Source organism: Labrus bergylta, chromosome 22 (assembly GCF_963930695.1).
Source record: "Labrus bergylta chromosome 22, fLabBer1.1, whole genome shotgun sequence".
In the NCBI taxonomy this organism is placed as follows: Eukaryota; Metazoa; Chordata; class Actinopteri; order Labriformes; family Labridae; genus Labrus; species Labrus bergylta.
In genome coordinates, this window is record NC_089216.1 from 5,470,041 (window position 1) to 5,484,119 (window position 14,079).

Genomic DNA, 14,079 nt, shown 5'->3' on the forward strand with positions numbered 1-14,079 from the left:
CCCCCCCCCCCTCCCCCCGCTTCCTGACCTCTGTGCAGCCCTGTAATACTCTCCGTCTTTTACCCCCCCCCCCCCCGCTCTCCTCTCACTCCTTTCACACCCTCCTCATCCCTCGCTCACCTTCCTCTGCTCTCTCCGTCTCAGCCGCGACCTCTCTGTGGCTCTGATTGTTGTCTCACTTTTATCTTCGGCCCCGCGAGGCTCTGTCACCTTTTGCACCGTTCACTGTCGTTCACAGTTTACATCCGATGACTCTCGGGTGATAAGCTGACAGTATGTGATGACTTTTCTTCTTAAAACTATACTCAAGCCAAGAAGAGCCGTGTTTGCCGAGTCACATTTCTCATGGGTCCGTTATTCTTTTCAGGACGAGGCCTGAGAAAACATCTACCAGAGCTTTTACAGATGTCTCATTTCATGGCTAATCTTTTATAAACTCTTAAAAAAATTGATTATGTAACCTTAATAATCCCAGTTTGAAGACGACTTCTAGACCTTCTTTTTCCTTCCTTTATGATTGTTAGTTCATGTCTGTATTTTGGGCCTATGTGTATGCAAATAGGTTTATGTTCTAGCCAGGAGTGAGCTGAGAAGACTGATACCATACAGCCTTATTCACACATACCATTACTATGTTTGACTTTCAGAGAAGCTGCATGTGTTTACCCATCCCCCCCCCCCCGAGACTTCTTCCTGCCAGCACCCTAGAAATGTTTCTGCAAGAAGTTTGGGTGACGAGTTGTAGCCATAAGTCATGTAGCTTAAATAAGCATAGCATTTTTCTCATGGCTAATTTGGTAAAAAGATTGCTAAAACTTCCGATAGAAAATAAACAATATGACGAAGTGACCAATGAAGCAGAAAAAGGTGAACACTTTTTATTTCCACCAGTACTTGTCATCTTCAACGTTGTATTCTCCCCTTCCTTTTATGCGCAGAGCCAGTACTCGATCATACAACTTCAGAACGACAAGGTGCTAAAGTCGTGAAAAGGTAACTTGTTAAGCATTAACCGGCTTTATATTTGTGATGTAGCAGTAATTATTTCCACACTTACCAATGCCTCTCACAGTGGATGTTTGTCACAGCCAGAAACATAAAAAACCATCATGAGGCCATTAGTGATGTTACTGGTCACACAGGTGTAACTAATGGTGTCATCGATGGTTTGGTTACTTCAAGCGGAGCCCTCTGTGTGCTCGCTGGCTCAGCTGCCAGACCTAAATGGAAAGAAGCCATTACCAGTGCCATCAAAGTGTTTCCTGTTGTAAATAATAAAAAAATAAAAAAAACACTAAGAAGGTCAACTTCAGACAGAGACCAGGTGTATTTTAGCAGAGACAAGATATCTGTGAACACCTTCTAAAAATACAGGAACTACTTAAATAACACAGAAGAAGCTATACACTTCTTTCCAAACAGGAAATGACAGACACTTTAAAGATGCTCAAAATGAATTGCTGGAATGAGGAACAGGTTTTTTTTTTTTTTTTAGTTGTTTCAGAAACTGCATTATGTTCTTAAATGGGTTAAACAGGGTCTATTTAGAAGTATAAAAGTATAAACACATAAAACATGACGTGGTGTGTGTTGCTTTTTTCCCCCCATGGACAATGACGTGTTGTTTGACCATTTTTTACATCAATTGTCAACACATCCTGTTTCATTTTATAGAGTTTAAAACACATTAAAAACTAAATATTGAGTGTTTTGCTCTCAGAAAATGTCCAGTGACAGTGTATGTGTGTGTGTGAGCTCCTTCATATACTGATCCATTGACTCCACCTCACTGGGCATTGTTCCAGTGATTACACTTCAGGAGCCCGTTCACTGTACTCACTTTAATTACATCTTTGTTGATTAAGCTACAGTCATGCATCCATTCAATATAAAGGTATGGCCTATAACATGAGAATGAATGTTACAGGATGTAAAAGGTCACCTGGTTTTGTTTTTTAGCCGTTAGCCTTAGCCATGATTTGATGCATGTTTTCACCCTGATCGAGACATATTAGATATTTGTTTCCTCTGAATTTTAAAGAACAGGTAAATGACATGAGGTTACACCTTGTTGTACAGTAGGCGGTGGCACCTCCAAGTTGTTTGCAATCCGCCAAAAAACAACAGAAGAAGAAGGGATTACAAACCTGCTCCATGAAGTCAAACTTCAAAAATGATTCTTTAGTTTTAGGACCGGTTTTGATTTTTAGTTCATATTATGATCTGTTATTTTGTAACATTTTGTATTTTGTAGGCATTATCATATTTATTAGTTTTCCTGAAGACTTGGTTTACTTTTGAATCCATCAAAACCTGAAAATGAAATCCTACAAGCAGGGTCCAAAATTAACACCCGCCAAGCGCCAAATGCGGGTAGATTTTCCGTTTACTACTGCCTACAAATAATACAAAAAACAAAGGCCAACAAATATATTTTTTTTACAATTTCTCAGTTTCCTGATCTGATGACATGATCGAATCTGTGACTTAAATTTGTTATTGATTAAACAAAACATAATGTCTTCTCAATTAAATGTGCTGTAACAGATGTGTACAGGACACAAAAACAAAATTTGTTATTTTGGCCGGTAAAGAAATATGTTTGGACGGTGAAGTTTTTCATCTACCTGCCACCTTGGCCGGTGAGTCAAAAAGTTAATTTTGGACCCTGCACAGGATCTTATCTCATTTCTTATTCGAGCAGTAGACAGGAAGTGTAAACAGGTTGGTTGAGGTTGGCACTTCTTAGAATCATGTGTATAGAGAAGGAAGTACAGAGACAGAAGTCCGAGAGAAACTCTGCTCTCACATTTTAATGAACTGTTACTTGTCTTTCTCCTCTTTTCCTTCTGCATTATTAGAAATGTAAAGTTAATGTTTTATTTTAAAACTAAGCGTCAGAGTTTCATTGTTGTTTTGGATGTGAAGATGGACCAAACCTTGCGTTGTGTGCTGGGGTTTTTCTGTGAGTACATCAGAGCTCTTTAAGTTTAGTGACTTTCAAACAGCGAGTCATGTTTCTATGAACATGTAGTTCAGCTGTTTGAATAATACAACAGGAGTTAAGCACTTGCTGTTTGTACAACATTTGAACAAGGCGTGAACAGTAAATAGTCGATAGTTTTGGAAAAAAAAGCTTTAGGATTGAAATGGCTGCCAAACGTTTGTTGTTTTGTGAGAAATTCTGTTTATTGATGGATAGCCCCTTGAGATGAACCATCTCGTTTTTGAAAGTTTTGACAATAACAGTTACCTAAAATGAAACTCTATCTGGATTTAACACCTTTAATTCTTCCCTGATGAACTATTAATCTTTATTTTAGTGCTGAATTTGATCCCCCACGGATTGGCTCAAGGTAAGTGATGGTCTTATATTTCTGATTATTGTTTTTTAAATGTTTCTGCAGTTCCTCTATTTATTACCTACTTCATCTCTTTAACATCATCCACATGTAGTGTTTTGTGTTTATGTATTATCTCTTAAGTTTTAAAAGAAAATGTCCTAGAACATGAACTGAAAATGTTTTTTTTTTAAGCTATGTATTTTAGTTTTCTCTTTTGACTCGACTCTGTCCTCACCATGGAAAGCTGCTGGTATTTCTAGAAACTGTTGTGACTCTGTAAGCTCTTATATCTCTTCAACAGCTGCTTCTTTTAACGCTGCTTTATACGTTACTTTAAAACCATTTACAACATTATTGTTGTGTCATTATTGTTACAGTTATATTGTACAGACATTTAAATCATTACAATAAGGATCAAGGATGAAAACTGTAATATTTTCTATTTTTAGTTTTTTTTTCCAATCCTGTTTCTTTGTGATGTGAACAGGTAACCGTCCCCGTGTGACCACAACATCCAACTGGCCTGAAACATTCTGGTATGAGACGCTCACTCTCAGATGTGAGATTGAGGGAGGTGGAGACTCTGAATGGACGTTTGGATGGAGAAGAGACAGAACATCCAGCTCAGACAAATATACAACAGACAATGAATACATTATTAGCCGAGCCACTGATTCTAAGAACGGAGACTATGAGTGCTCAGGCAGAAGGGGACCCCCTAATCCTACCTACACGCCTTGGAGTGAACCCTTCAAATTGACTGTAACACGTAAGTTGAACCATGTTGTCAATAATTAAAATGTCCAGGTGGAAATGATTTCATCTAAATGAGAAAACAAAACATTGCTTGCTTAAAGTCTTTGCAGGGAGCTGTGACAAATTATTTTTTAACTTTCAGCATGGTAACAAAATAACTGAGAAACTTAAGACTATCACATCTTTTGTAATCTTCTTAAAATATGTCTTAATATGGTTTAAAACAGTGAATTTTGATGTCACTAACAGTGTCTGAATAATTTCTTATAAATATTGGCTAAGTTATTCACATCTGACAAAGACGATGTTTGTTGATATTGATAGAGCTCTCCTAAGTTATGATTGCTGTGTCAAAGTGAGAAAAGTATCTCAGATCCTCAAACATGGGCCTCCTGGCTCCGCCTCCTGGCTCCGCCTCCTGGCTCCCGCCTCCTGGCCCCGCCTCCTGGCCCTGCCTCCTTCCTGTTATAAACTTCGAGGCGACCGAGCCTTTGCAGTCAAGGCCCCACGGTTGTGGAACAGCCTTCCTCCCTCAGTCAGGGTCTGCCCCCTCTGTGGAGTCTTTTAAGTCACGCCTCAAAACACACTTTTACATGTTGGCTTTTGAGTCCTAATTAGGTTGCTTGTGTTTCTTTCTGATGTATTTCTATCAAATATCATTTAATATTATAGTCTGATTATATAGTTGGTATCGTGTTTGTGCATTTGTGTGTGGGGCGGATTAGGGTTTAAAAACAAGACAAACATGTTTGTGTGAGTTTTTGTCTTGTTTTTTTAAATGTGCTTTATAAATACATTTGATTGATTGATGTTGTTTTTTAAAGTGATACATGATTTGGATCTTTTCTGGAATTTAACTACTTTAAATTTAATATAATTTAAGAGATAAATCTTAACACTAGTTTCAGCTCATATTTCTTAAAGTCATTTTTACTTCTGGGCTCAGCACTGTTTGAATTTAACCAAATTGTAGGTACAGTAATTTACCTTTTTACATCTTTGTTTCCAAATCAAACAGCAAGAACACCAAAGGCTGAACTGAGAGCTGACAGGACATAATCACTTTTCCAACAGGTTCACCCCAGCCTGTCCTCACCGTGTCTCCACTCTGGCTGAGTCCTGGAGACTCTGTGACTCTGAACTGTGAGGTTAAACACCCATCAGCAGGATGGAGGTTCTACTGGTATGAAGCTATTCCCAAACTATCTGACAACTCCTACAGCTACCAGCTGCGATCTGGAAGCAGAGATGGAACTGAAAAGTATTCCTTCATTGTTCACGGACAGACACACACAGCAGGATATGTGTGCAGAGCTGGAAGAGGAGAAATAAACACTCCTTATAGTGAACCAAAGTTTGTCTGGTCTGGAGGTCAGTTTGTTTCTTTATTTTTATTCTTTTGTGGTCTATGAACAACTTAGAGTTTCTTCAGTACTTTTGTCTCTAATGTCACGATGACTTCATGTCCCTTCTTTCCTCTTTCAATGGCATGAACCCAAACATGCGACTTCCAGGTGTGATTTACACTTTCCCAGCTTCTTTCTGCCATCACTCTCTATTTTACTCTGGTAGCATGAAATACACTAACAAGAAGAAAATTAAATCATCTAAAACTGAAATCATTTCTCAATAAGAACCTTTACTTTGAAGAATTAAGCATCTTATTCAATTCAATTCAATTCAATTCAAAAAACTTTATTTGTCCCCGGGGGTCAATTCAAAGGCACACAGAGCAGTAAATTAAAAACAGTGCAAGTAAACGAAACATTTTAACCTCAATATAAAGTGTCAATTTAAAAACAACTTAAAGCTTAAACTTAACTTAAAAATACAAAATATAAAAGAGTAGATATAAGTGGACAGTGATCGGACTAACAGATGTAAACAGATGTAAACAGAACTATGTGCAGTAAACGAGAAATAAATATATATATACAGAACTATGTGCAAGTAGGCTAAATACTAAATGATAAGTTATTAAGGTGCATGGTGAATAATGGAACAACAGTTAGGAGTTGAGGAGCTGGACAGCCCTGGGAACGAAGGTTGCTCTTCTCCTCTGTGTCCTGCAGCAGGGACAGCGAAGCCGGCGTCCCGGGTGGAGCCACTCAAACGCTGGGAAGAGAGCGTGTGAGGGGTCCTGCATAATCCCACCTGCTAGCCTGATTGTCTGTTGCTCATAATTGCGAATTTCTTACTCTCACAGCAAGGAGGGCTTGTATAATTAAAATAATGTTGGTACACAATATAACAACACAATATAAACTAACAAATTTAGGCAAACCAGTCTGAAAATTCATAGAAAAAAGTGGAAAAAACAAGCGAAATACCTGAAACCCAGAAACAATTAAGACAGCTAAGATAACACATCAGATTAATCATCACTTTGAAGCATTGCTGTAAAAAAAGAAGAAATATATTCTCATCATTCTGTGTCTGCTAATTTTCATGTTTGAACCTGATGACCTCTGACTGAATCCTCTTTTCTTTAACTGTTTTACAGAGTATGAAATTATCCTGGTGAGCCCTGTCCATCCAGTGACTGAAGGAAGTTCAGTTAGTCTTAGCTGCAGATTGAGAAGCTCAGATATTGTTTCCAATGTGTTCTTCTATCAGAATAACAAACTCATTCAAAATGATACCAGAAAGGAGCTTAATATCTCTGCTGTGTCAAAGTCTGATGAGGGCTTCTACAAGTGTCAGACCTCAGGGAGAGAGTCGTCTCAGAGTTGGATGTCAGTAACAGGTGAGTAAGATAACCAACACTTGTCTGCTTTAGTGTTTACCAGGATTTCTTTAGTATCCTTCGAAAAGGGAAAATCAAGTGAAATCTTTTGTTTGTACCTCCTGGATTCTTAAACGTAGGTGATCACATTATGTGTTTATGTTGGATATTATTTGTATACATTTTAGAGGTTTTGTCTTTACTACCAGGACTGAAATAACACTTTGAAACAGTTGAAGGAGTGTTTGTATGATTGTAGTATCAGTGACTATTTGTTATTCTTTATGGCAGTGGAAATGCTGTTTGAGGAATCCACATTTCCTGTAATTCCTGTGATTGTTGGGCTGATTTCTGGAGTAGTGCTTCTTGACTATTCTTATTTTTAGAAGTATATGTTTTATTTTGTCATTTATCTGTCAATTTTGTGTATTAAACTCTGGATACGAGTTGTTTCAGCTGCTTCATACTGTATATTTTAGCTTGAGCACCCAGTTGATAGTGCAGCTTTAAAGTCGGCTTCTTTGTCAGTGTTGGCTTCCAAAGATCCCGGATGGACATCAACATTACTTTTATATCTGTGATGACCTGCTCTCAACCAACATAATCATTTACATTATAGTTTATTGAACTGTCAGTAATTTGTATCTTAATTATTTCATAGTTATGTATTGTTAAAGTATTTCTGCTGTAATGTTCCTAATAAATGTTTTAAACAGGAACAACAGTTTCTTTTGGTTGTTCTTGCTTTTTGACCAACCAGCCAATAAGAATAAGGTCACATCCACCCCAGATGCAGTTCTGACCCTCATCCCTGTGGTGTCTGTTATCCCTCTCTCTCTTTCCCATATTTCCCGTCTATCTTCAGCTTTACTATCTAATAAAGACGAATGCTAAAAATCATCCTTGAAAGAAGTTATGGTTGTTACTTTTAGTCGTTATCTGTCAAAGACGTGAAGTTCTCTACCGTTGAAAATATAGAAATACAAATTATTAACAATTTCACCTTTTTACAGCATTGCAGCTTTGTGGCAGAAAATAACCAAGGTCCTGCATCCCATGAGCAGCCATTTTGTTTTCTTCTTGACTTTAAAAGCAGAGCTTTAAATGTTACACATTATTGGTAGTTTCCTTTTAGTAGTTTACTCAATCAGTATTTACAAATTACCCCCATACAAGAATATATAAACGTTCTATTCAAATTATAAATAAAATACGTTGAGGGATTAAACTTGTTGAAAAGGTTTAGGCTGACTCTGAAGCTTTCTATACCTTCTCTTTTTAACATCAAATATACTTGAAGTCGACCCTTTAACTACTAAGTTCACTTCACAGAAACAGTTTCAAACATTTCAAACAAAACAAAATGAAGTTCTAAAACATTTTATACTAATCAAGTAGGCATTAAAAACAAGACACAACCAACAGTTTCAGTCTTTGATAATCATACTTTTGTTCTTCTATATGATGCTATACTCTATATGTATATATCTATACATTTGGTGAAACACTTTGTAACCTTGATTAGTGAAGTGCTATATAAATAAAGTTATTATTACTATATCTTTTTATCACCTTCTTTTAAACATGTTTTATGAGCTTTGAGCCTTTATTTGTTAGGACAGTGGATAGCATCAGAAACTTGAGAGAGAGGGTAAAATAGTTGCAAGAGTAGACACATGTCAGACTTGAACCAGGGCCGCCTGCTTGACGGACTTCAGCCTCTGAACATGGTATGCTACCTCACCGCTAGGCCATCAGCGCCCTTAGGTTTTTTTTTCTTTAAATGAGGAAATTGAACTACATAATTTAAATTAATTATCACAGCTGTTCCACACGTTTTATTAACTTCTGTTTGCACTGTAACTTCTTCTTGTGCATTGAAGCCTCTCACCAACAATTTTCTCTTTTTCTCTTCTGCTTTTCTCATATACGATTGGTATACTTATAAAATGTTGGTATTAATTGCTACTTAATTGTCAATTTTCATCACATGAAAGGTGCTATATGAATAAGGTCACATCAGCATCCACTCGTTGTTAATACTACATTAAGTTGTTCAAAGTTATAAATACTGTGAATTCTGCTGCTTCAGTGACATCATGTCCGGCCTGAGTGAAAGGCGGGCCTCCTATAGCAGAGGTGTTAATACAGGAAGTGGTCAGTCAGCCTGTACCAAGTACCGACTATATCATGGGGAAATTCAGTTAGAGCACGCTGTGAAAGCTTTAACTGTTCCCTCAGTATTCTCAATAAGAAAACGAGTTACAGTCAGTACTAAAAGAAAAACATCTAGATGGTAAATGAGGCAGAACCTAAAGTAACATGTCAGATTAGATGAAACATATTGTTATCTTTTTGTCTTCTTTTTTCTGCTTATGAAAACAACCTGAAAACATTAAAACTTTGTCATGGGCAATAAGCAGTTAGTGTTTCCGGTGTTGTGGGCTTCAAACAAACTAGAAACTAGAACTCTACCACAATGTGGGAACATTTGCATGTTGAGGTTTTGCTTCTTTTTTTTCACCATCTTACTGTGGCTTTAGTTTTTTGAATTTGAATTGTTATTTTAAAATGATTTACTGAGAGACATGCTTCTCACACACATTGACCTGAATCACACACATGTTCAAACAGGACCTGTGGACGTGCATTAGTGGAGAGAAGTCAGAGTGGGGCTGCTACACACTGCTATGCAGGCAGTGCACCAGATCAGTCGTGGGTTATTATTTATTAATGATCATGTGAATCATTAGATGGCATTCTATTTGTAATTCTGCCACCAGGGTGTGTTAGACAAGGACACTCATATATTGTGTATTGAAAATCATTATTTATTTTGTTTATAAAACACAACACAAATAAATATAATAATATCATATATTTGGAATAACATGCAGCACATAGAACACTAGAAATGTTAGGTGTGTATGTGGTCTTAAAGTTATTGGCATTATGTTTCATGGATGTGCAATAATTAGTTATTAGTGCCATTATTTATTTATTTAACCCCTAACAGAAGCCATTTCACATGTAATGGAAATACAGCTTTCAAACCCCTTAAAATGCACTCACATTTTTCCAAGACATAAAAACTTTGATCAGATAAAAAACCACAAAACCTTTATGAAGAACATCCTGTCTGCTCAGGGGAAGTGGAAACAAAAGGTGCTGCTCTGCTAACCCTCACTTTAACTTCCTGAAAGCCCTCCAGAGGATGACATCAAATATATCAGGCTCGTCTGTTCATCTCTCCATCTGTCTCCAGTCTTCTGCTGCCTGCTCATCCATCCATCCATCCATCCATCCATCCATCTATCCCTCCATCCACCCATCTATCCCTCCATTCATCCATCCATCCATCCATCCATCCATCCATCCATCCATCCCTCCATTCATCCATCCATCCATCCATCCATCCCTCCATCCATCCATCCATCCATCCATCCCTCCATCCATCCATCCATCCATCCATTCATCCATAAACCCGTCCATCCATCCCTCCATTCATCCATTAACCCATCCATCCATCCCTCCATCCATCCATCCCTCCATCCATCCATCCATCCATCCATCCCTCCATCCATCCATCCATCCATTCATCCATTCATCCATTAACCCGTCCATCCATCCCTCCATTCATCCATTAACCCATCCATCCATCCCTCCATTCATCCATCCATCCATCCATCCATCCCTCCATCCATTCATCCATCCATCCATCCATCCATCAATCCATCCATTCCTCCACCCATTCTTCCATCCATCAATCCATCCATCCCTCCATCCATCCACTATCCCTCCATTCATCTCTCCGTCCATTAATCCATCCATCCCTCCATCCATCCATCCCTCCATTCATCCATCCCTCCATCCATCCATCCCTCCATCCCTCCATTCATCCACCCATCCATCCACCCATCCATCCCTCCATTCATCTCTCCCTCCATTCATCCATCCATCCATCCCTCCATCCATTCATCCATCCATCCATCCATCCATCAATCCATCCATTCCTCCACCCATTCTTCCATCCATCAATCCATCCATCCCTCCATCCATCCACTATCCCTCCATTCATCCCTCCGTCCATTAATCCATCCATCCCTCCATCCATCCATCCCTCCATTCATCCATCCCTCCATCCATCCATCCCTCCATCCCTCCATTCATCCACCCATCCATCCACCCATCCATCCCTCCATTCATCTCTCCCTCCATTCATCCATCCATCCCTCCATTCATCCATCCCTCCATCCATCCACCCACCCATCCATCAATCTATCCCTCCATCCATTCATCCACCCATCCCTCCACACATCCATCCATCCCTCCATCCATTCATAGATCCCTCCATTCATCCACCCATCCCTCCACCCATTCATCCATCCATCCATCCATCAATCTTTCCATCCATCCATCCATTCTCTCATCACCCCTCTCCCTGTGTTTGTCCCCTCAATAATCACAGTTCATCCTGAAGGCTGCTCTGTATTGATTAGTTATCCCTCTTTCCTCTTTGCATTCCTCTTCATTCCTGCCAGCTTTCTGCTCCGGCCTTCATTACCGAGCTCCAAGGCCTTTGTAGACTCCCGGCAGAATAATGTATATTAATAAGGAAGCTGTTTGTTTTGAAGTCAATGAAGGTGATGAAGTAGTGGACAAACAAGCTAGAGGTGTTTCAGCTCCTCGGTTCTTCTTTTAGCTTGAAATGGAAATGACCATTCTTCTAACTTACAGGTAAAGACATTGGTTTGCATCCATTCAACATTTATATAGCCCCCCCCCCCCAACAGCACCCTTATGACCCACAGTCTCACACTGCACCTGAATGCATCTTCGTTAATTGAAAACCAAAAGCTCCGCCAACTTAGAAAACATCTTTATTCACTTTAAACCAGTGCAGTCAAACAAAACATCAACAGAAACAGACAAACATGGAGTAGCACTGCATTACACAAGTCAAGGTCAGTTAAAGGTCGTAACACCTCAGGGACAAACAGCCGTTTCCATAGCAATGAGGCTTCTCTCTGAGCGTCTGTGCAGTCCGACGTGAGGTTTTTTTTATACATGCTCATGTTGTTATCTGACAAGCAGAAGATGAAGATTTTCTGTGATCCACAGAAGAAAGTAACTGCTGCGTTTTGTTTTACCTGTTGTGGGGATACACTGCCACCTGCTGGTGAGGAGGAAGATGTGCAGCAGTAACATATTTTATAGAATTTCAAGCCTGCTCTGCTGTCAAAGGAATGGATTTTTTTTTAACTTAATCTTTTAGCAAATTTACATTTATGGCATCAATTTCCTAATATTCAATGAAGCTTCTTTTCTTCTTTATATTTAGTGTTAAAATGTGACCTTTATTCTCCACTCAATTTGGGGTTTATCTTTTCGTAACAGACAAGACATTATATTTCTCCAGAGGCCAAAAATATCCAAGCAAAACATCAAATACAACAACAACAAAAACAAAAATTTTTAAAAAAGGAGGGGGATATTGAATTATGAATACTGAAGAGAAAAAACAGGAAAATCCTTTCAAAACGTACGTCATAGATTGGTGAAATGTTTCCAGTGTTAGATATCTTCAATGATCGACACAAATGTCCAGTCAGCTCAGCACATGTGAGCGTGTAGCCACTGCGTTTGAGTCAGGTGAAAGAAATGTAATCACACACACTTGGTTTTGTATATGTGTGTGTGTGTGTGTGTGTGTCGGTCTGACTGTGTAGTGTTTAGGAGTCGTCTCCGTTGGCGCTGTCCCCGTCGTCCTCTCCTTCCTCCTCCTCCTCCTCCTCGTCCTCCTCCTCGTCCTCATCCTGCCCTCTGCTTTTCATCTGAGAAGTCCAAACATCACTCATTAGTCTTTAATCACTCGACACAAACGAGATATTTGAATATTTGTTTTTGACGTATAAAGAGCAGAAGGGTTTCAGATTACTGCCCACAAGAAAAGAGGATTCTGGGATATTATCTTCTGGCACTTATGGACATAACGGACTCACTCATCAAACTTCTTTTTTAAATTATTTCTGGGCTTTTTATGCCCCTATCCTTAGAGACAGGACAGTTTATAGTCAGCAACCGGGGAGAGAGAGAGAGAGAGAGAGTGGGGAATGACATGCAGGAGGGGCTAAAGGTCGGATTCGAACCTGGGCCGCCCGCCTCGAGGACCACTGCCTCTGCACGTGGGGCGCGCACACCAACCGCTTAGGCCACCGGCACACCTCAATCTGCAAATTAATCAAAAGACTGAAAACTACTACAAACAACCAGTTTGGTAAAAAAAATCACTGTTATGGGCACTAGTGGCCTAGTGGTTAGTTTGCACTCCCCATGTACAAAGGCTGAAGTCCTCTCTCTCTCTTCCCATTTCCTACTCATAAAGTCATAAAAGCCCCTCCCCCTCAACAAAAAACCTTGTTATCTGGACTCCTCTCCCGCTCCTCACCTCGTCCTCGTCCTCCAGCAGATCTCCCTCCTCGTCTGAGTCCTGGCTCTCTCTTTCTCGTTTCAGGCTGTCGTCTTTCTTGCTGGAGGTAGACGAGTTGAGGGAGGACAGCTCGCCGGGTTCTGGTTTGCAGCTCTTCATCTCTGAGTCGATGTGAGCAGAGACAACGGATGAGAACACACAGAAACACAGGGACTGACTAAAGGCGGGGTTTTGATCAGGAGCCAAATGAAAACCAAAAAAAATCCTAATCTGAAGTCTTTTGGTTCATTTATTGGTTTGATTCAACCTGGACCCTCCTCACTTCTCTGTCCAACAATCACATATTTCCCTGTCACGATTCATCCCAGTGCAGTTTGAGTCACAGAGAATATCATGCTACTTGTGAAAAGCCATGAGTCCAATTATACATTTGACATTTGTGGGGACGGTTTTTGCTTGTTTTTTAATCGTAACTAAGCAACCACAACATATAAGAAGACTTGAATGTGTTATCAGCGGCTTAAACATGAGTTCTGTTGAGATGGGGGTTCAGACTAGACGGGGGGACAAATATGAGGTGTGGGGTTTCATGTGGGTCTTGTGCAAAGAAATGAAGAGTGTCAAACACTTCCTGTGGTGCATTGTGGGAAATTTAACTGAAGAAACTTTTTCTACTTCAGTATTGTAAATTAAGCCAGGAAGCTGAATAAAGTGTCTTTATATTAGACCTCCTCTTCCTCCTCCTCTTCACCCTCCTCCTCCTCCTCCTCTTTCTCCTCCTCCTCCGCTTCCTCCTCCGCTTCCTCCTCCTCCTCCTCTTTCTA

The 14,079-nt window shown here is 39.6% G+C and overlaps 2 protein-coding genes across 3 annotated transcripts in view; one reads left to right on the top strand and one right to left on the bottom strand.

Annotated features, from left to right (window-relative positions):
• The first annotated feature begins 2,581 nt into the window (after positions 1-2,581).
• On the top strand, positions 2,582-7,708 carry LOC114917243 (carcinoembryonic antigen-related cell adhesion molecule 2-like). 2 transcript variants are annotated; one of them, XM_065951019.1, is made up of 6 exons: positions 2,746-2,965; positions 3,324-3,356; positions 3,832-4,113; positions 5,175-5,471; positions 6,604-6,846; positions 7,117-7,705. In XM_065951019.1, exons 1-6 carry the CDS (start codon positions 2,875-2,877, stop codon positions 7,209-7,211), a joined length of 1,041 nt encoding a protein of 346 aa, XP_065807091.1. In that variant the 5' UTR covers positions 2,746-2,874; the 3' UTR covers positions 7,212-7,705. The 2 variants fall into 2 exon arrangements, 1 of the variants encoding a protein (XP_065807091.1); XR_010665106.1 differs by having other exon boundaries at positions 2,582-2,965; positions 5,119-5,471; positions 6,604-7,708.
• A 3,980-nt stretch (positions 7,709-11,688) lies between these two features.
• The window catches only part of LOC109976872 (heterogeneous nuclear ribonucleoprotein C-like), a gene marked incomplete at its 5' end in the record, with an annotated part of 3,391 nt that continues 1,000 nt past the window's right edge, over positions 11,689-14,079 (bottom strand). Inside the window, 3 exons of the mRNA XM_065950915.1 lie at positions 11,689-12,659; positions 12,975-13,055; positions 13,274-13,416. Of these exons, the coding sequence (XP_065806987.1) occupies positions 12,558-12,659; positions 12,975-13,055; positions 13,274-13,416 (326 nt within the window). The remainder of the gene's footprint in view (positions 12,660-12,974; positions 13,056-13,273; positions 13,417-14,079) is intronic.

Bases quoted from the DNA above. Each gene is read 5' to 3' on its own strand.
- LOC114917243 (XM_065951019.1), top strand. From the start codon at position 2,875: ATGTTTTATTTTAAAACTAAGCGTCAGAGTTTCATTGTTGTTTTGGAT. The intron at 4,114-5,174 runs GTAAGTTGAACC...CTTTTCCAACAG, and splicing joins CTTCAAATTGACTGTAACAC to GTTCACCCCAGCCTGTCCTC. The intron at 5,472-6,603 runs GTCAGTTTGTTT...ACTGTTTTACAG, and splicing joins AAAGTTTGTCTGGTCTGGAG to AGTATGAAATTATCCTGGTG.